The 23,066-nt window shown below is 37.9% G+C and overlaps 3 protein-coding genes across 3 annotated transcripts in view; 1 reads left to right on the forward strand and 2 right to left on the reverse strand.

Annotated features, from left to right (window-relative positions):
• The window catches only part of LOC136263178 (uncharacterized), a 33,012-nt gene extending 15,483 nt beyond the window's left edge, over window positions 1-17,529 (reverse strand). Inside the window, exons 1-7 of the mRNA XM_066057687.1 lie at window positions 17,426-17,529; window positions 14,068-14,206; window positions 13,942-14,015; window positions 11,195-11,330; window positions 11,032-11,127; window positions 10,578-10,620; window positions 1,462-1,561 (exon numbers count right to left, since the gene is read on the reverse strand). Of these exons, the coding sequence (XP_065913759.1) occupies window positions 1,462-1,561; window positions 10,578-10,620; window positions 11,032-11,127; window positions 11,195-11,330; window positions 13,942-14,015; window positions 14,068-14,206; window positions 17,426-17,470 (633 nt within the window). The 5' untranslated portion in view covers window positions 17,471-17,529. The remainder of the gene's footprint in view (window positions 1-1,461; window positions 1,562-10,577; window positions 10,621-11,031; window positions 11,128-11,194; window positions 11,331-13,941; window positions 14,016-14,067; window positions 14,207-17,425) is intronic.
• LOC136263177 (uncharacterized) lies at window positions 1,574-7,382 on the reverse strand. Its single transcript, XM_066057686.1, has 2 exons — window positions 6,537-7,382; window positions 1,574-4,574 (listed from the first exon to the last, which is right to left on the reverse strand). Exons 1-2 carry the CDS (start codon window positions 7,326-7,328, stop codon window positions 4,083-4,085), a joined length of 1,284 nt encoding a protein of 427 aa, XP_065913758.1. The 5' UTR covers window positions 7,329-7,382; the 3' UTR covers window positions 1,574-4,082.
• Window positions 17,517-23,066, forward strand: LOC136263179 (proteasome subunit alpha type-7-like). Its single transcript, XM_066057688.1, has 7 exons — window positions 17,517-17,689; window positions 19,665-19,791; window positions 20,538-20,662; window positions 20,839-20,961; window positions 21,112-21,231; window positions 22,663-22,725; window positions 22,864-23,066. Exons 1-7 carry the CDS (start codon window positions 17,588-17,590, stop codon window positions 22,969-22,971), a joined length of 768 nt encoding a protein of 255 aa, XP_065913760.1. The 5' UTR covers window positions 17,517-17,587; the 3' UTR covers window positions 22,972-23,066.

Consider the following 23,066-nt stretch of genomic DNA (forward strand, 5'->3'; position numbering starts at 1 on the left):
TGATAAAAAATAAATCACAGTAAAACAATAGGAAGTGTTACTGTAAATCAGGAAATATTCGTTGTCAAAAATTTTTCGTCACTGGCTGTATTGACGAAAATTTAAACGACTAATTATTTTTAACCATTATACAAATAATTCACGCATACAAATATTAACGCATAGCTAGTATATAATACTGTCAAAAAAATTTTCATCGATTATACAAGCGATGAAAATATGTAGCGTTGAAATTTTAATAGACGAAAATTTTCTACTTCAAAATTTTCCTGATTTACGGTACTGTGCTCCAAGATACCATAATGGAAATTCACAGTAGGGTTATATCACTTCTTATTGTTTTACTATGATTTAATGTCATGCACTCACTCCAGCTTGTTTCAGTACCATTTATCAATGTGCTATGGTCCCTACTCTAGTTGAATATTCCAAAATTTTTTGTGTACTTGTTTGTTAATGTTTTTTGTAAATAATTATTATGACTGGTGAACCCATGTATACTGCATCTGAAATGGCGCTGCACGCCCCAGTTATATCAATTATTGTCTGAAAAGTGAAGTATCCGTTCTCAGCTATGTTTAACCCGTTACACAGCATTTCGAATCAAGAACTGTTTGAAAAGCACCTCTGCAATCCACGCATACTGAAAGAAAGAAATGGTACTGTGTGCCCCAGTTATATCAATTATCGTCTGAAAAGTGAAGTATCCATTACACTTCGTTGTCGGCTATGTTCAACCCGTTACACAGTAGTACAAATCAAGAACTGTTCAAAAAGCACCTCTGCAATCAAAATAGTCACTATGAAAAATACGGATGATTTCCGTTATGAAGGGAAGCCAACACATGCTACTGCCAAATCACTGTCAGCAAAGATGAATGGGACACAAAGGAGGACAGTGGTAAGTCCATGAAGAATGCATTGTACGTACTGTGGTATGCCAATAGGAACATCTCAGGCTGAAGTGACGTCAAACAGTGAAAAAATCAAGCCCGTAGCCTTAGCCGTTATCGAGTTACGCTTGTCTGAAGGCATTGGTCAGTTACTTAGTCAGTCACTAGAAAATTCCATTAATTTAAAAATTCTGTAGCAACTTGTTGAAAGCATTTCAGGGCTTGTTTGGGCTTAGTTTTACCTAACCAATACTGACTCATTGTCGTCAGTGAAAATTGATGCTGGTTTTTGGGTGATGTTATTTCGTGGGCCACGCCTGCTCCTTTGTGGTCTCTACTATACAGTACTATCGTACTGTATGATATGTGCATACATAAATACATAATTATACAGCAGAACCAGACATTTAAAAGCTTACAGAATTTTTCAACAATACATACATACACCATTATGTATGTATTGTGCCTTGTAATGAATAGTACAGTAGTTTGTACTGTAAGATTTACCCACATCTCGTTTTTGCAGATCCCGTCACATTACATGTTTAAAACACTTGTGTACACATACCAGTTCTTCTTCTGACTCTTCATAAGTTTTAGGATGGTATTCGTGAACTGGTCCAAAGCTCACCCTTCTATTATGGTGTTTACCAGAGCTCTTGAGTGAGCTATAAAGTATAACACATGAACATGATAAGTTATACAATACATAAAAACATTGATTTCACAATGTCATGGAGGAAACACTACAACCCTCACTACAACACACACAATACAGAAATTTTTTTCTGACTTACAGTACTATATATAGAAAAAACTATGTTAAATTTTTTCAGGCAATTATTTTTTCAATGGGTTCTGTTCTCCATTAATTATTGAAACTAGTTTATTTAACTATCAAATAAATCTACTATAGCATAGCATCAAATGTAATTACACCATCTATAAAACCTACAGTAGTAATTCTCTAATGCCCACGCACAGGCTTTTCAAGCAGTTTTTCTGTTCTTGGGCGAATGCAGTTCATAGTGGTATGCCTTTTTGATGGAACATGTTTGAAATCACACCTTTGGTGGTAATTGGTTCTTCATGGATTTTTGCCTTAAGTGGTCACACCTCCAGTATAGAAAAGGAAATACTCTGAAACTTGTGAGAGGCTTTGTAACCAGTCTTCTCTTGGTGTTGTTTCTGTTGTATCATTATGATTAAAGGACCTGGTAAAGGCAGAGCCTGTATACCAGAAGCCTTACAAAGGCATCTGGGACACATGGTTCCACTAAAGATTATGTCATACCTTGTGATATCCCAACGACTGAATTCCGAAATGACATCACAATATAAATGGCGACCTCTATTTGGGGGACTTTAATAGTTTCGTTGGATTAATTGTGTGTTTGTGAGAGTGAAATCGGACTGTATTTTGTTATGGATGCGTATAATTGTGTCTTATCTGATTCTACATCTGAGAAGTGTTTCGATGGAGTTCCCCAGCCGTTTTTGTGTGAGAATTCAACCGAAGAAAACAAGTCAGTTCCGAGCTCAATTCTCGACTCAGTTGAAGAGGGTCCTAGGCCAAGTGTTTCTCGAGGTGGTCATCGCCACTATACTGCTAAGCAAAAGGCTTGGCGTGGACAATACTGCTGTGTGCCCTTATGCCATAGTTCTTCTGGGGAGAAGGCAGAGAGGGAGCGTTTAGGGATGCAAAGATTATCTTTTCATTCGTTTCCTGATGTCTCTAGCGACAAAGGGAAAATGTGGATAGCAAAGATTCGTCGAGATCCTGGACCAGATTTTGTGATAAATAGTAATACGAAAGTCTGCTCTCTTCATTTCACTCTCGATGACTACATTAGTGGTGACGTATTACACTCTGCAAGACGAGTATTAAAGGCAACTTCTGTACCATCCGGGTTTCCTTGGACTAGGGAAATGCAGCAGCGAACAACAACTACATCTCGCTTAGCTGCCTCTGTGTACCAAAGAGCAGACATGATTGAAACTCGTGGTGAAGGGCAAGGTACACCAGTGGATAGTGACTGGTCAGAAGAAAATTTCATGGAAGTTGGAGGAAATAGTATTGATGTTGCTGTAATGCAAAGGAGGATAGATGAACTTCAGGTAAAATTGTCTGAAGTGGAAAATGCTTTTCAAAGATCTTTATTCCGTTTGGAAAACATCTGTGACAATGACGAATTAGTAAAATTTTACACCGGGTTTTCCGATTACAACACTCTGATTGCATTTTACGAGGAGGTTTTGGAAAGTGATGCAAAGGTAATGCGGCAATGGGAAGGAAAGAACAGTAAAGATGATTATGACGATACAAAAACTGGCCGAACATGCAAACTTCCTCTTTTGGAACAGTTTTTTTTAACTTTAGTTTGCCTTCATTTGGGACTGCTAGAATTGGACTTGGCCAAGAGGTTTAGAATTTCAAAATCTTCTGTATCCAGAATTGTATCTACATGGATCAATTTGATGTTTCATAGTTTGAAAGCCCTTGAGCGTTACCCACGATGGCATATAGTCAAAAAATACATGCCAGAAGTTTTTAAGAAGGATTATCCTAGCACAAGGCTGATCATTGATGCAACAGAATTTCCAATTGAAAGACCTTCGTCATTGCTATCACAGTCCTGTACGTTTTCCTCGTATAAAAACAGAAATACAGTCAAGGTTCTTGTTGGAATTATGCCAAGTGGAGTTGTAACATTTGTTTCTCCAACCTATGAAGGGTAGTGGAAGTTAGTGGGCTGCTAGATTTGCTTGAGACAGGTGATGAAATCATGGCAGACAAAGGATTTCAGATACAAGATTTATTAGCACCACTGGGTGTTAGATTAAACATTCCCCCATTATTGAGCTCGAATACACAGATGCCAGTAGATGATGTTTTCCACACAAGAAAAATTGCTCATTTACGGATACATGTAGAGAGCTATCGGACGTGCAAAGCAGTTCCGTATTCTACAACACACTCTACCCGCATCAATGTGGGACTCAATAAATGAACTTGTGTATGTTTGCTTTATGTTAACAAATTTTAGTCCACCTTTGGTAGCATAGTGTATGTAGTTATTTATTATTCACAATAATATTATTATTGATCATGAGTTGTACATAAATAAATAAATAATGGATTTTGAAAGCAATGATGTAGTACTGCATATTTACATTAATATGTTATATTTACATTGATAATGAAATAGTTGAATCATAATGATTAACACCATTGAATATAATGACTAACGGAGTGGGGGTCATAGTCCATTGTACGCATAATTCTTTACACTTGATAGGAATAAATATACCTCCCTTCATCTTGGGTAAAGGAGGTGGTTGGCATGGGAATCTTCTTGCGTAGCTGCCATCACTGGAATTGTCGGTGATCACAATAATGTCTCGGTGTAGTGCAATGGCTAATAATCGCACTTCCATGTCACCACCCCATTCAGTTGGATCCATCACACGTTCCTTCTTTTCTAGCCATTGGACTACAGACAGACCTTCTTCCAAATGGACACAAGGATGCTCATTCATCGTTTTGTGCGCCACCTGTCTTAAATGGTTACTAACCAACTTGTCACCACAACTTGACTTCGCAATAAAACCAGCCTGGTGTGCAATAGAATGGTAGAGGCAGCTACCGTCTCTATACACAGAGTGCCTTGCCAAATTCAGATTTTTAAGCACTGTATATAAGGGCATCCTCTTTTGCTTAAGTGAGTCAATTTTTTGAAACACTACATCATCACATACAGACTGCTCATTATCACACCACTTCACACTAACAGATTGCTTCCCACCAACAGACTGCTTCTCACAAACAGACTGCTTCACACCAACAGACTGCTTTACATCAACAGACAGCTTCTCACCAACAGACTGCTTCACACCAACAGACTGCTTCACACCAACAGACTGCTTCACACCAACGGACAGCTTCTCACTAACAGACAGCTTCACACCAACAGACTGCTTCACACCAACAGACGGTTTCTCACCGACCGACTGCTTCTCACCAACAGGCTGCTTCACACCAACACTCTGCTTCTCATCAACGGACTGCTTCACACCAACAGACTGCTTCTCATCAACGGACTGCTTCACAGTAGCTGATGATGGCTCATCATTGCTCGATGAATTCATAAGCTTGGAATTATCTGCCATCTGGACTAAAGTCAATGGTTCGATGTTTCCATTTTGTTCAATACTACTTCGTATGATTACACAGGGAACCATTGCTGGCAAATAAGTATTGAAATAAAAAGAACGTGCTTTAGAAATAGCTGCTAACATAAATTGCTCCTTGTACAGAATACGCTGCACAAACAACTCACCCACTGGTGACCAAACAACAAAGTCGCACCACGGGAGCTTAGCCACATGCATTTGGGTCTGGATCTGATAATAATATGCATGAGATTCTGACAAACCAAATTTGCCATTCTTTTCTTGAATACAAAATGAGGTCTTCTCTCTGCAAACATCTACAATCGACTTCTGCTTACACAACATTGGACATTTCACTTCTAAACACCCTTTACTATAACCATTGCTCTGAGAAGGCTCAAAAATAATCCCATCAGGGCTAGCTGCCAGCCAAGGTTCAGAAGAATCCACAAACAGACCACATGGTTCAACAGTTGTTTCTGCTCCATTCAGTTTACGGTGGTTCTTATAGGATTCAATGGCATATTGTTCGTGCCTGATACCATAACGCATGGCTGCACTGATAGCAGCAGTAGGGGAAAGCTTCTTCGAAAGGAAAGATTTGCAGCTAGTACTATCTTTTCTATGGCAGACTTCCTTCACCATAGATGCAGTGATCCTAAGTTTGCGTTCACGGTGCCAAACTTCTGAGTCAGACTGAGCCCTTGTATCAATTTCCAGTTTATGTATAGCTGTCATATCAATAGAAACATGCAACGACTTTGCTAAATGATTAATGTCGGCAGAATCATTATGCTTTTCAGTTGGGTGTTCATCCATACCACACAGGGAATATTTATGGTCATGCTGGACAAGCAGTTACTTAGTTACAAGTTCTTCTTGAAATTGACGCTTCTTTTCAGCAGCTCGTGACAACCTCTCTTCCTTTTCCTTCCTAAGGAAGTCTTCTCTGCTCTCTAAGGGGGCAGGCTCATCATCAAGCATTTGCAAGTAACCGGAGGTCCCATACATGCTTATCAATGACTTGGTTTGAGCCGCCTTCTTCAATTCACTCAGTGTTCCTGCTGAACGTAGTGCTTTCTCAGCTGATTGTACCTTTTCATCCTCTATAACAAATAGTCTCTCTCTAAGGTGACGTGCCTTGTTTGGGTCAATCAGTCTTCTTGATGCTGGACGGCAGTCCCATTTATTCACAGAATGCAGTTTGGGTCTTTTCTCAACACCATAGACTTTCTTAGTTAAAGTCACTTCATCTGTAGGGCGTCCAACTACATGTTGTGGATTGGGTCAGTTCCACACTTGAAGCCGTTCTGTGCATCCTTTTTTTTCTTCTTGTAAACCACTGCTTACATAGTCCTCCAAACAATAAAGTGTTGCGATTGCATGATTGCAACACCCAGAGAGCCCAGCAGGACAAGTACAATAAGCTGTCTTAACTGTACAAGATGACTTGCATGCAAGAATGGTAACATGGTAAAAAACCTTTTTCATCGATGCTAACACTCTAGATACAACACAAACACCATTTTCCAGATGTGGCATTGGATGAAACTTCAAGTCTTGAACATGGCCATCATGGAAAAATCTATAAGCTTTGTCCAGCGTTCTAGTGTACTCAGCTTCCATGTAGAGCTCTTCAGCAGACTCCTTACTGCTGTCTTCTTGCAATGACATATGGGCCCTAAAATCTGCTAAATTTTCCAGGTAGTTAACTTTCTTCCTCGGCACTTTCCTTTCAACTGAAAACTTGAAAATTGCATTGAATGAAATTTGTGGAATGTCAACTAAACTCTCTGTCCATTGAGAATCAGTGGTGTTTGGGAGTGACTCTAATAATGTCGTCAACTGGGATAAACCTGAGGGCTCTGATTCCATTCTTTCACCCGCCATGTTTAAAAGCTTTTTTCGAGTGTTCAAACCCTTGTCCGGGTCAACAAGCAGATGATCCCACCCAAACTTGATGTAGCATTCAACCCTACATAAAAAATACTGGTAGCTAGTAAACATGTACATTTGGAGCTGAGCTCGCCACTGTGGATGCAGCGAGCAAGCAGCTGTTTTACAAAAGCAGTAATACCTTTCTACTAGTTCCGGTTTCTTTCCACTTAAGGGAGTACCTCTACATGATAGCCATCTCTTTAGTTTAGCAACAGTTAGTTCGCTAGGTTTTTTTCCGTGCAAGGAAGCACCGGAAATATCGCCTTCCTCCAAAATATACAAATCGCCGTCGTCACCATGGCCATTGGCGTTGAATTCATTCATATCTTTGCCACTTGCCTTTTCTAGCTAGTTCAAAACCGAGCAAAACACAAATTTAACAACTTTGTAGTATAGCGAATACATAAGAGTCCCCCAAATAGAGGTTGCCATTTATATTGTGACGTCATTTCGGAACTCGCTCACTGGGAAATGCAGACCAATAAACATCTCGAACACAAACTCTTCTTAGGTTTCATTCTCAATTTGATTCAAACTCTCCAGACATACTTACAGAAAGTCATATGCATGGCCTTTCTTTTTATCTAGAGAATTTTAAGTTTAATTATGGATTATACAGTGTAGAAATAAAATGTATTGAAATAAGGGAGGTCACCTACACCTGAAGATATAATAGTGGACATTAATAAAAGGTCTATATTCATGACCGAACTAGGATTGATTAAATTCCGTAGGCGACCTTGGTTCACTAATTCCTATGGACTTAAAATTCCTAATTTTTTTGTTTGTTTACTGTTTTTTTTTTAACAATAATATGACAGGTGAACCTGCATATATGTATGGCATAGAAGTAAGAATGGCACCAGACTTAGTGTTTTTGGCTAAATGTGTGCCAAACTATCAATTACATGAAGCTTCATTTTCAGCTATGTTAGCCTGTTGCACAGCTAGCAGTATAAGAAGTACCTCTGCAATCAATCCAGTCCCTATGGAAAATTTCCATTTACAAGCATAGGGAAGCCATCGCACGCTACTGCAAATTGACACTTTATACTGTCAGTAAAAGTGAATAGGACACAAAGAAGCACAAAGGCATTTTCATGATACATTCATTATACATACCACTGCTACTGCAGTACGTCGGGCTGAAGCAACTTAATGTACTGTAATATCTTATATTTACAGTTTTAACGTTCTGTAATAGTAATGTACCATAATGCTTTACGTAGTTAATTTAATTTTGTGTTTTATCTGTACGCCATCTTCTTTATGAAGTTGTACAGTAATGGCAAATAATATTAATAATAATTATAACATCTCACACAAATTGTCATTAAATGTGATAGCGAGTTAGTATCTCAATCGGACAGCAGGGATCCAGTACCCCAAACAGTGGCACAACCTCTTCAACTACAGTATGTAGTACCTTGGCTACATGCACAGTCTCAGTGGCTAAAAGACTACTTTTACAACTAGCCTTAGCCTAGCTAAACAGCAGTTGAAGTATGTATTGTGTGCTATTTATCTTAAAACTATCCAAACAGTTATATAGTGAGATAGGGACAGGGTGAAGAGTTCTCAGCATAGCATGCTCCAACTAGCTGTGGCAACATTGAATGTAGAAGCAATTTGAGAGAAAAGCTGAAAGAGCTGACAGTGTTATTGTCTAGCTTATTCAGTATGCAAGTGAAGCACAAATAATATAAGTATAGCATGATAAAACATGTAGTATATACACCTGTAACACCTGTGCACATGCTCCACAGGAATATTCCACTGTGTACCTTAATTGCTATACTATAGACTCTTTCCAAAACCACGCCTTCTCTGGAGAAACCATGGAAACTCAATGTTCGCCATTTTGAATGGGACCACGGTATAATTAATAGTGCATTTACCATTTGAATAATGAGTGCGGTTGATGGAATTCCAGTTGACGGAAGAAGACATACCTGGTGCATCATTGGGGGAGCGACCACCAGAGGCTTTAAAGATAGCAGCGTTGAAGTTACCACGGAGCCAGTGGGCTGGCAAAGCTAAAAACTAAAAGCGATTTCGTGCAACGATTTTCCTTCAGGCTGTTCTCTCATCGCCTGAAGGTTGCGTTTTCGTGTTGAAGGGATTTAGTGCCACTGACAGACAATTGGTGAGTTTAACTATACATGTATTTGTGTTGTAAAACTTAACTGTAAAGGCGATTAGCGACTTTGGACCAGGGTGAAAATTTTACTGCTATATTTGGAGGTTGTGACGTACAGTATGTATATCTTAGTATCTTAATCCTTCACGATCACTAATCACTAATAGTACAGTGAAAACTGGCCATTATTCAGGTAGGGACAAAATTTTCTTACCTAGCTTATTAAGGAGGTGGCTGCATTTGCGGCCTTAAGAAATTGGTAAGAAGCATGCTTTTCTAACTGGCTATAGAGATGGATTTAGTGTGTGACAGCGTATGAGACAGTGAGTGCTGGCAGCAAGGGGACAGCCAATCTGTTAAGAGCACATTTTAACTTTTGGTCCTTACAAGCTCCTGATGAAGAAAGCGATGAAGTCATTATCCATAGGATACATATTTTTCAGAGTATCCGTTTCAGTTCTACTATAGTAGACGAACATAACACAACATTCCAGTGATTTAGTGGTGACCACAACACTGCCTGAGTAAACTGTGGTGAGATTTCAGATAACCAGAAGCCCTGGAATGCATTCGACACATGAAATATCAAATATCTAATTCCTGGCTTTCATCCGTGGACCTGTCTTGGTGGCCACTTGTACAGAAGGCTGCTTCTCTAAGAAGGCCAACATTTAAATTCTCCTCTGAGATATTTATATGGTTAAATCAGTGATTTGCTAAAGCAGGTACCTGCTTATTATAAGCCAAGAAAATTTGGCCCAAAAGTAACCATCTTACTGAACCTACAGTACTTATTAATCTGGCGGCGCTTGCCCCTTTGCAAAAAGTAAGGGTCTGGTGAAATACAAATACTAAATCATTTCTACTGCCCAGATTCAGTGGTAGCCAATTAATTTGTGCCAATGACATTCATACAGAAATCGCCTTGGCAACACAATGCTTTTGTTTGAATTCATATCAAAAAAGGATAATGGAAATTGTAACATTTGGAAAATTTTACCATTAATTCTTATGAAATGTGCATTAAAACAGCCTAAAAACTACTTCTAGTCCTTTTTGTAGCTTTAGCTTGGTCCCACTGATCAGTTAAATTTTTTTGAACAGCCATTGTTTCTTGCCCAATAGAAAATACATGTATTTACATAATATACAAATAAGGCAAAAGTATGCCCATTAGAATTCATAATTTGCCTGACAAACTATACATAAAGCAAAGCCCTTGAATTTCTCTATACAATGGCATCCAAACATTTGTTGTATTTAAGGCAATGTCTAATTTATTTTATCGACCAAGATGCATGTTGCTCCTCTATTGTAACAGGTCATGTGTATTGAGCACTGCATGCCACTACTAAAAATTGTAAAAACTATTCATACCCAGTACTGCATTTAAGTACACTGTAAGTACAGTAAATATTGCAGTTGTAGAGTACCTTTTAGTCCTTTTGGATGAAAATGTCTTAGAGGGAGATCTGCCTACATAAAAAGTTCACCAACACAACAGTAAATACTATAGAAGCAGAAAGCTGGAGAATATGGTATAGTAGTATTATATATTTCCTTAAACTAAAACCTTCATCAGATACAAATCTATTTTGCCTTGATAAAATTTTACCAAATATTTTTTTCTTATCTAAACATTATCGTATAACAGTTACTCTTGTCAAACCTTCTTATTTCTATATGTACATGCCTATTTGGATTAGCAATCCAGTTATTTTTATTACAACGTGTTTACATACAATTTTCAAATTTAGTATTCAATAACATGTACTCTACTATGCAATGCTCAGTTACTCTAATACAACACACACATACATACATACACAAACACAGCATGCACATCTACAGTACAATGTATGTGCATAAACATACACACTACTGTACCTGCAGATTCACTAGCTCTCATTTTAACTGGTGTTGGAGTTTTAGGCCTTTTTGAGGAAGGTGTTGGTGACTTATACATCCTGTCTTCTTCTATATCTGGGCACACAAACACATTCAGTAATTACACAGATAATACGTAACACGTACACATGCATTACTGTACCTAAAGGTTCTTCATCTGCTCTTTTAACTGGTGTTGGAGTTTTAGGCTTCTTTGTGGAACGTGCTGGTGATTTGTACATCCCAACATTTCTGGCTTTTACCTCTTCTGTGTCTGGATACTGCCTCAATGCCATCAGCTACACAATGAGAACTACAATACATACATATGGACTACAGGACAGGGTGTAGGTAGTTTATTATATACATGAACTACTACCAATAAAAAAAAACATCTATAGCCTTGTATTTTAAAACATTCATATGTGTAGGAATTCAACTCTGACCATTTCTATATGTATGCTTATACTATTGATTCTGTGTAATACAAGCACCCATTACACGGTCATGTGGCCAAGAAAGCTGGTGTGCCGCACTGTGGGTATATTGAAAACACATTTTTCATGCATGCACGCACGGCTTCATGGTCCCTTATCGAAAGCACACGATTTTTACATTATTATATAAGGACGTATTGAGGTGAATTCATGTACCAAGTTTGGTGCAAATCTGCTAAAATTTCACCGAGTTATAGACAATTTTAAAAGACTATTTTTGTCATGCCTGCAGGGTAAACAACCTAAGGAAATGTCTTGAAAACCAGTTTGTATATAGGCTGACCATCATAGCTCAAATCTTTTTGTTTGAAAAAATACAGTGAGAGCCACAGAATTACAAGGAAAAACCACCAACATAATTAATGTAAAATCGCAGAGGGTGAAAATGCTCTAATAAAACAGTCACCAAGTAGCAAAAAAGGGCACAAAAACGTTGACAAAAAAGTTGCCCAAAGTTTGAACACCTCCATACCCAACTCCAAACTCTTACTGAACCATTGTCAGCTGCACCTACACACATACACACCAAGGGGATTTTGATTACAGGTTTCCAAATTTATGTTACATGCTCAGGGATTGTTCCCACCAGGAAATTATTGAAAATTACTGTATGTATTCTGAGATTGAATTTGGTAACAATTTTCACCATTAAAATCTTGAAAGCTGACATTTTAAACATACGTAAGGAATTGATTGATATAGGCTGCTTCTGCTGGCATAGTATCAAGAGCAGGCTAAAGAATTAAGAGGTGGAGCTACTGTACGTGAAAATTGAAACATACAACAGACATGGATATGGAGGGGGTCTGAGGGCATGTCCCAAGGAAAAATTTCAGCTCTGTGATATGTATTAATTTAGACTATTTTAACTGTGTTGGTACAGGTAAACTAAGCAACCTTAAAAAAATACAAATTGTGACTGTTCTATTAGGGTAGTTGACTGTTCTATCAGAGTATTTTGTTCTATCAGATAAAATTGAAATTTTACATTTTGTCAATTTGTAATCGCAGACATAGCAAAGTTTAAAAGGAGAATCCTGGGATAAAAGTAGCAAGGCTTGCTTTATGGATCGTGTTCATGATTGATTATTTTTTTAATGAAAACAGCCCTCTCTTGTTACATATGCAAAGCCATAAGATTGTGTTTAAAGTTGGGTTTGCTGGAGCGTGCTGTTTATTTAAAGCCAGGATGTTTAATATATACTGAAGACTTTGTTGCAAGGTGGTTTCGTTGTTCCTTGAGTATTGTACATGGGTGGGTTATCAAAGATCAAAATACTCTAATTGGGCAGTCACGTAAAAACTCTAATAATGCAGTTGAGTGTATCTGACATAATTTGACAGCTGCTGAAGGCACTAGTAATGTATGCACATTGCAATTTGATCAGTTTCATGTGTGTATACTGAAACATTGACTGTACACACACGATCATATATATTGAGGCAGGTACTACACTGAAATTCTAATGAATCAAATTATTGTATGTTTTAGATGCCAGTTTTTACAGTTAAATGATAGAAAAGGAGTTTCGTTATTTCCAAAAAAGTAACAAACACCTATGTTAATATCCCACTTTGTATTGTGTGATATATCACCATATCGTGACACAATAGAGACAATATATTGATACACCCAAATACTGCATTGTTACAACCATGATATACGACTGGATCTGCAAGAATCCCATGTTAGCGCAAGCCTAATTTTACTGTAGAATGTGATAAACGCAATAGGTGAAATATTTACAAAATCCAAAAAAATTCTGTAAATTTTTTGAGCGCTTGTTTCACGATGATGAAAGGTGATAACAGGTATGGTAGCATCATGATCCCCAAAGCAAGAGGAGTTCGAAAATCTTTTTTCATGTCAGTACTCTCCCAATGAGAGAGAGAGAAAATATGAGCGTTAGTTTGTCTTGCATTGGACGAGCAGTTTGTTATCGTTTTTCTCATATTTTCACCTTTGCCCTGGTTGTAGGAAAGGCCTGGAACACAAAATTTACCCAGCAATTGATTCGCCTGTTAATGGAGAGTCCGTTGGTGTATGTTGAATCTCAGTAGAGGACTGCATTTGAAAGTTATGACTGTTTATTTAAGCGCTTGTAGTTTATTTTCCGTATTGTCACTGTACAAATCGATTTTTCTGCTGTTGCCACTTTGTAGCATTGTAGCTTGAAAAAAAGTTCTTAAATTCTAGAGCTGAAACTTCGGTTGGCCATTTGGCTAACTGGATAAAGAAAATGCAATAAAATGGAATTCAAAAACTGCATTAACATATGGGATTCTTGCAGATCCGGTCACATATATTTGTTTGAAAATATTGCGGTATGATATACAGGTATCATGGAAAATATTACTAAATTTTAAAGTCATGATCACAATCATAATCACTGATCACATCAAATTTACATACCATAGCTCTCGGTGTCTCCTTTAAAATGTTAGCTTTTCTCTTGGTCACATTGCTAGTAGCCAGTTTACTTTGTCCTTGGGTAAAAATATTATAAACACCAACATACAAGCTAACAGCATGTTATACCTGCAGCTTCTTCAGCTGTCCTCTTAATTGATGTTGGTGTTCTGGACCTTTTCGCAAAATGTGCAGGTGATTTGTACATCCCAACAGTTCTAGCCTTCACCTCTTCTGTGTCAGGACCATACGACCTTAACCTCATCAGCTTTGTGTGTAAAATACATGTAGTATAGTAAACACAAGAGTAAACTATATCACAAAATTGTGGAACCAACTCTCCAAAATAAGGACATATACAAACCTCATAGCAAAGACAAAGATTTTGGTCTCACTGGCTCCATACATTTTTACCTGACAGAGGAAAACCTCTACACCAGCTGCTGTAATGTTGCAGCAAATTAGCCAAAAATTCATGCTTCTAAAATGTTTGTTATATAAGGAAGGGTGCTGCATATACAGACATTACTTGATTCTATCAACCATTTGAAGCTGTATACGTGTGAGCATACACTTTCAGTACAAGTGAATATATTGTAAGTAGAGTTGGATATGTATATCATGATCTGCTGATCCACGATCCGCTAAATACAGCGACCTGTGTTGTGATTCAAGACATTTAAGGCTTGCATGTGACATACCCCGGACTATACATTAAACTACATTATTCAGGAAGGAATTTAACAAATGTCACATTGAAAAATACTTCAACAAGCTTAAGAGTAAAGTTTCATCACTCCAGAGGTTTGACTGTCAAAGTTTCTTCAATAATTAATATATCAAAGCCTATGCATGAGCATTACAGCAATGCATCACATACAGTAGGGGCCATTAAAAAGTTTACACTCTGTTTGATTTTAACAATAGTTAAAACAATAGTGAAACATTGTCGATTTCAACAAAACACTTATGTAATTTACCATAACAGTCTGTATTTGCTAATAATGATTTGAACTATTTAACTCTTACAACTGTTAAAACAATAGTTTTAACAATTTGTATTGTTAAAACAATAATTTTAACAAATCATATTGTTAAAACAATTAGTTAAAACTATATTTTTAACAATCTGTATTGTTAAACCAATCATTTTAACAAATCATATTGTTAACACAATAATTTTAACAATTCGTGACGTGTTATTTACTGCATATCTGTGGCTTTGTTAAAAAGATAGTTCCATTAAACTAATTGTTCTTTTATAACCATTCAAATGGTTTAACTACTGTTAAAACCAAACAAAGTGTAAACTTTTTAATGGCCCCTACTGTATCTGTACAAATTGAGCTTCAAGTTGAGTTTGCTACTATCATACAGTACTCATACAGTACGATAATACTGTATAGTAGGCGTGGCCCACAAAATAACATCACCCAAAAACCAGCCTTAATTTTCCCTGACGACGATGAGGCAGTATTGTTTAGTAAACCCAAACAAGCTTTCAGATCGCCCAAAACGTTTTCAAGTTGCTACGGATTTTTTATTTTTTTTATTTATTTAATGGAATTTTCTAGTAACTGACTGATGCCATCAGACAAGCGTAACTCAATAACGGCTAAGGCTATGGGCTTGATTTTTTCATCGTTTGATGTAGTTTTGGCCCAACTGGTGCCTTTTGGCATATCGCAGTACGTATAATGCATTATTCATGGACTTACCAGTGTCCTCCTTTGTGTCCCATTCATCTTTGCTGACAGCGAAGTGTCAATTTGGTGATAGCACGTGATGGTTTCCCTTTGTAACGGAAATTGTCCATATTTTTGTAGTGGCTATTTTAATTGCTGAGGTGCCTTTCAAACTGTTCTTGATTCGTACTGCTGTGTAATGGGTTGAACATAGCAGACAACAAAGCGTAATGGATACTTCGCTTTTCAGACGATAATTAATATAACTGGGGTGCGCGGCACCATTTCTTTCGGTATGCATGGATTGCAGAGGTGCTTTTCGAACAGGTCTTGATCTGAAATGCTGTGTAACGGGTTGAACATAGCTGACAACAAAGCGTAATGGATACTTCACTTTTCAGACGATAATTGATATAGCTGGGGCGCATGGTGCCATTTCACAGATGCAGTATACGTGGGTTCACCAGTCATAATTATTTACAAAAAAAGTTAACAAACAAGTACACAGAAAAAAGTAGGGACCATAGCACATCGATAAAAAGTACTGAAACAAGCTGGAGTAGTGCACGATATTAAATCACAGTAAAACAATAAGAAGTGTTATATCCCTACTGTGCTCAAGATACCATAATGGAAATGCACAGTAGGGATATAACACTTCTTATTGTTTTACTGTGATTTAATATCGTGTACTACTCCAACTTTTTTCAGTACTTTTATCGATGTGCTATGGTCCTACTCTAGTCCAAATTTTTCTATGTACTTGTAGCAGAAATCAAAAAAGCTTGGACTAGGAAGTACATGTACTACAAACTTTAACTTGGAGCCTGAATTATACAAAGTTCACTAAATTTGACAGCAAAAGATAAACCATAGATCCTTCACACCCCCGGGATAGGAATCTCCACATACTTGCTGTACTTACGTGCTGGACTATCCGCACCGTTAATTAATTGGTGTTGACTGGGAGGAGAAAAGTCTGATCCATTGTTTTGTAGTGAATTTCGTGTTGTTTGATACAGTAATCTTGTTCTTTACTTCGAATAAGGCAGAAGGGTGATTGTGGACGCAAAAACAGTGACAAAACTTGCTGACAGACCCAAGCGATTAAAACTTTGACTAGCTGTAACTCTGGAATTGTTCACTCTATGAGCATCAAATTCAGTCCGTAAGTATAACTTGGGATAAGGAATCGAACCAGCGAAGTCATTAGTCCATATCTCCGTGTTCAAATCTTGCCGCTTGAATGGTGGCGACAAATTTTGGCTAGCTCTACCCGCCTGAAACAACTTCTTAACTTACAATTTGTTTTGTGTACTTATCCATCCTTTGTTAATCGAACTAAAGTAAACTCATCGCCCGTACTGTCCACTAAACAGAGAATACGCTAAAGTAGAGTTACTGATGCATTAATTCATAGATCTCTTTGTAGAAAGGTGTCAATGGAGGTGCGGATGGAAGTGTTAAAAACAGAAGATTCCAATCCCGGGGTGTAAAGGATCTATGGATAAACAAATAGTGCTAGCAGCCTAGGCCAAGCACACTTAGCATAGACCAGCCTGCCAACCTAATAAAGCCTTTGCAACCGGATGGATTTTCTTCCTTTCCAGACTGAGGTTCTAATTAACATTGCAGCTTCAAGTTGCTTAAGATTATTAGTCTATCTGTAGCCTGACAGTGATAAAAGTATTCGACCAGTTGAAGGCACCTTGAGTCAAAAGTCAAGGTGACATCTTGAGAGGTCTAATTTATTATTTCACACAGTTTAACATTTCCCACACAGATGAATAGAAATTACTTACCATAGTTCTCGGCGTCTCCTCATTTTCTTCTCGTACGTTCGCCATGGCTGGTTCCTTACTACGCGCGCAACTCGTAAAATTTAAACCCTGATCTCGTGACCATTAATTTCTAATAAAAGTGCACTTTTGCTGAGTTGTAAAGGATAATACACGAATTGTAAAATGGGAGGGAGATACGATAGTGCATTGACCGTATTTTCACCAGATGGACATTTATTTCAAGTAGAATATGCTCAAGAAGCAGTAAAGAAAGGATCAACAGCGGTAAGTTTAATGCACCAACGACATGTGTACACGTGATGCAGGTTGTACTGCAGAATTTACTGGCTACTGCCGTTAACATATTTAACTGACAACAAAAGTCTGTATTGATGGTAGAGATCTATGGAGGGAGTAAAATTGACATGTATACTACCATGCATCAGCTAGTTTCTTGCCCAGACTTCTAGTTTCCCCTTTGTGTTATTTTTCCCCAACCCAAATACAAAAGGGAAACACTTTGCATCAGCAAGCACAGTAAATCGCGCAGAGTGGATATTTTGCTGGTACTGGTATGAAATGACTATTTCACAGGCACCTCGAATGATTAGTTAGTAGATTGGTTTTGTGGGGATTGATTGGTTAGCTGCAAGGTGCCGCAATGTGTGTGTTTAGTTCTTATAAAAGTCTTCAGAAGAATGCAAGAACGTGTATATTTACAGGACACTGTTATGTTGTTACATCATGTTGATAGCCATGATAATTTACTACCGTATGCATGCAAATTTTCAAGAAATTAAGTTCCCAAGCCCTGGATGTATAAACTGTTTTAATGTGACCTTAGTTATTGTTGTTAGAGGCTGTTTAATGTTGTTAGAGGCTGTTTAAGAAACACTGTTTGTTAGTATTGTACAACTATATTTCAAATGGAAGTCAGTCAGTCAGTCAGTTGCCAAGAAGTTTTAGGCCAATTGCATGATTTGCCCAAAATAAACAGCTTCAGCAACAATTTTACAAAAAAAAATATTGATATAGGATTAACAGTATAGTGTTCTATTCATTCATTGGCTGATTCCTGCTGGTGGTTTTCAAGATGCTTTTAGAACGTCTGATGGTTGTTTCATGTTATGCATCCAGTGTTCTGTGAAATATCATGGCTACTCACATGACATAAGGTCGTCCCATATATACTATACATTCTTGGATTCTATTGAAGACTGCTATTAAGGAATCAAGTACGTGAAAGGTAGACCAGGGTTCAGACTCAGCTTTATTTGTAGCTGTGGGATCTTTAGTATTCACTATTCAGTAATAGTATCATTTCTGTGCACGGTCTTGCTTTTTTAAAGTAGTGGAAATGAAGCTAGGAGCAGTAGCATAGTATTAGTTCTTGGAAATTTTCTGAAGTTTCACTTTACCAGCAAAATAATTATATAGCATAACTAGTAGTCAGTGTGTTTGTAACATCGCCTTGTCAAGTGGCAGTGTATACATCAGATATAGTACAATGACAGCATTGTCAATATTATGTATTATATATGGTACAGTATGTACCCTCGTGAAATATTTTTTATATATATTGTACTTTGCATGGGAGGATCAAAGCTATGCCGCATATCGTATTGTCCATACAGTACTAATTAGCTGCATAACTGTTCTGTATGAATCATAGAGAACAGTTATGCAGCTAATCGGGCAAATACAGCATACTTAGGCAAATACAGTACATGCAGTTATGCGGAGAATTTATTTAAGGAATATTATGAAAACAACCCCATGTGCATGACACTGTAAATCGCTAAAACCAGCCAAAATAATCCTACCACTTGGTTTTAGGGCTAGAAATAGATTGTATAAACACTTACTGATCGTTTGATCTTGATGCTAATTAAACACGGCCACTAAGACAGCACGATTGATCACATGTGTGACATTGTAAATCGATAAAACTAGCCAAAGTCATCCAATTGGTTCGTTCTACGACTAGAAATAGATTATATGAATACTTACTGATATCCTGATCATCAAAAATCGCTCTGAGACAGACAACCAGGAAGTACAATGTACCACTTAAAGCACCGCCTTGCTTGTGTGTACGGAAAATACAGTACAAGGGAGTGTGTCGAGAGGCTAATACAGCACAAGGCAAATATAACTCAAAGTATTCTAGTTGGTGAGATAAATCCAGCCCTTTGTATGAACTAAATGATGCGATTTACATACCTAGAGCTTCTCGTTATTATACTGTATGTTTGTGTAGGTGGCAGTACGAGGAGAAGATTGTGTTGTACTGGCAATAGAGAAGAGAGCGGTAGCTAAATTACAAGATGATCGTACTGTTAGGAAAATCTGTTCACTTGATGATCACATATGCATGGCGTTTGCAGGTTAGTACATATTGTGTGATATATGAGTGTGTTGTGTGTGTGTGTTGCGTGCGTGTGTGTGTGTTAATAATTATTCAACGTGTTGATAGTACTATTTATAGTTCACAATGTAGAGCAAAATTAAAATTAACCATGTGCCAATTGTGTGCATAATTCCTAGTAACTAGTGTACTAGCAAGAGTATAGAATGGGAAGGGAGTGTGTTGAACTGCGCTCTATGCTGTGAAAAAAGGGCCCGTAAAGTCCTATGACATCATTCGGTGATTTGTGTTGATTGGTGACTAATTATAAGCACAGTGAGCGCACTTTGTGTAGCTATATGAATACAGAGTGAAAGAACGGTGTACTCAAGATAAGTAAGGCACATCGTGCAGAGGAACTTGCCATACAAAGAGAAAAACACAATGCAAACTTCAAGGTTTCATCATGCATGGTTGAAATTTGATTCGAGATTTCATCATGGTCGCCATCCCTTGCCTCAATGTGACAGGTGGCACGTCTAGATGGAATTACAGTTATTGTGGTTCCATGCGACCACTCGTCAAAGCTTGCAAGGTGTTAAATCTGAGCAACCAACAGCGGTCAGGTTTACAAGAAGAAACGAAGGTATATGCGGGCTACTTTACATAGTTCAACACTATCCCTCCCCATTATACAGTATACTCTTGGTATTAGGATGTAGGCTTTTATATTTTTTGCTAAATGCATGTATAGAATTTGTTCTGTACTTTTTTGTGTTTGCGTAGGACTCACTGCTGATGCCCGTGTGTTAGTCAATATGGCCAGAGTAGAGTGTCAGAGCTACAGACTAACAGTTGAAGATCCTGTTACAGTGGAGTATATAGCAAAATACATTGCCACTATTTGCCAGGTATGTAGTACAGAAGTCATTAGCAAACATGTACACCCTCACTACATAATGATCTACCACATTGAGCAGTATACACTGTAGCATGAATTGGACACTGATATTATTGTTGATAGCTGTACATGTATTAGCATTATAATTTTGCAATTACATATACTTGTATGTGATTATTATTGTAGCGATACACTCAAAGCGCCGGGGCACGTCCATTTGGAATATCAGCACTTATCGTAGGATTTGATGAGGGATCACAGCCTAGACTTTATCAGACCGAGCCTGCCGGTACCTACCATGAATGGAAGGTATGGTACTCATGCACATAATTATTTTATGCTATGAAACTATAGCTTGCACAAATTCAAAATACAAACATGTGTTTATGCAGGCATGTACGTATGTTTTACCAAGTACTGTACACTCAACACATTTGCTTTGTTTGGTGTTTGCTGTAGGCTAATGCCACCGGTCGTGGAGCGAAAACGGTCAAAGAGTATTTGGAAAAGAATTATTCTCCTGAAGCTGTTAAAACAACTGATGACACAATTAAACTAGCTATTAAGGCACTATTAGAAGTGAGTAATTGTACTGAATTGTGTGTGTGTGTGTGTGTGTGTGTGTGTGTGTGTGTGTGTGTGTGTGTGTGTGTGTGTGTGTGTGTGTGTGTGTGTGTGTGTGTGTGTGTGTGTGTGTGTGTGTGTGTGTGTGTGTGTGTGTGTGTGTGTGTGTGTGTGTGTGTGTGTGTGTGTGTGTGTGTGTGTGTGTGTGTGTGTGTGTGTGTGTGTGTGTGTGTGTGTGTGTGTGTGTGTGTGTGTGTGTGTGTGTGTGTGTGTGTGTGTGTGTGTGTGTGTGTGTGTGTGTGTGTGTGTGTGTGTGTGTGTGTGTGTGTGTGTGTGTGTGTGTGTGTGTGTGTGTGTGTGTGTGTGTGTGTGTGTGTGTGTGTGTGTGTGTGTGTGTGTGTGTGTGTGTGTGTGTGTGTGTGTGTGTGTGTGTGTGTGTGTGTGTGTGTGTGTGTGTGTGTGTGTGTGTGTGTGTGTGTGTGTGTGTGTGTGTGTGTGTGTGTGTGTGTGTGTGTGTGTGTGTGTGTGTGTGTGTGTGTGTGTGTGTGTGTGTGTGTGTGTGTGTGTGTGTGTGTGTGTGTGTGTGTGTGTGTGTGTGTGTGTGTGTGTGTGTGTGTGTGTGTGTGTGTGTGTGTGTGTGTGTGTGTGTGTGTGTGTGTGTGTGTGTGTGTGTGTGTGTGTGTGTGTGTGTGTGTGTGTGTGTGTGTGTGTGTGTGTGTGTGTGTGTGTGTGTGTGTGTGTGTGTGTGTGTGTGTGTGTGTGTCCCGTTCATCTTGCTAACAGCAAAAAGTGTCGATTTGATGGTAGCATGTGATGGCTTCCCTTCATAATGGAAATCGTCCGTATTTTATTAAGAATCTATGGTTTTTTTCATAGTGGCTATTTTAATTGCAGTGGTGTTTTTCAAACAGTTCTTGATTCATACTGCTGTGTAACAGGTTGAACATAGCCGACAACGAAGCGTAATGGATACTTCACTTTTCAGACAAAAATTGATATAACTGGGGTGCGTGGCACCATTTCTTTCTTTCGGTATGCGTGGATTGCAGAGGTGCTTTTTGAGCAGTTCTTGATTTGAAAATACTGTGTAACGGGTTGAACATAGCTGACAACGAAGCGTAATGGATACATCATTTTTCGGGGCACTAGAAGCAGTATGCGTGGGTACACCAGTCATAATAATTATTCACAAAAAAAAGTTACCAAACAAGTACACAAAAAATTTAATTTTCAACTTTAAAAAAGCACAGTAGGGATATAACACTTCTTATTGTTTTACTGTGATTTACTATCATGGACTACTCCAACTTGTTTCAGTACTTTTTATAGATGTGCAATAATCCCTACTCTAGTTGAATTTTTTTGTGTACTTGTAGTACATTAATTTTGTTAAGTATTATTGTAACTGAATTATGGTCATCACTTTATTTTGCTAAATTTTTGTAGGTTGTGCAGTCTGGAAACAAGAACATTGAACTAGCGATTATAGAAAAAGAAAAACCATTAAAGGTGAGTGGATAAAATGTGAAAGCATGTTGTGAGTGTACAGTGTCCATGCATGTACATGTATAAACCTTGGATTAGTTTTGTGCAATTGATCTTCTTTAGTATTTCTCAACCTACCTGTACTACACTTTTTTTTTACAGTTTTTGGATTCAGATACTATTGGAGAGTATGTTAGTAGCATTGAAAGTGCCAAAGAAGAAGAAGCAGAGAAGAAACGTCAAAAGAAACCTTCAACTGTTACCATCTAGGTTTCATCATTATTACTGCCAAACAATAATATTATGTACCACTTTATTATTAGTAATAATGTGTTTGCTATTAATTATCAATCACTATTATGTAA

This window comes from Dysidea avara, chromosome 8, assembly GCF_963678975.1.
Source record: "Dysidea avara chromosome 8, odDysAvar1.4, whole genome shotgun sequence".
NCBI classification, from domain to species: Eukaryota; Metazoa; Porifera; class Demospongiae; order Dictyoceratida; family Dysideidae; genus Dysidea; species Dysidea avara.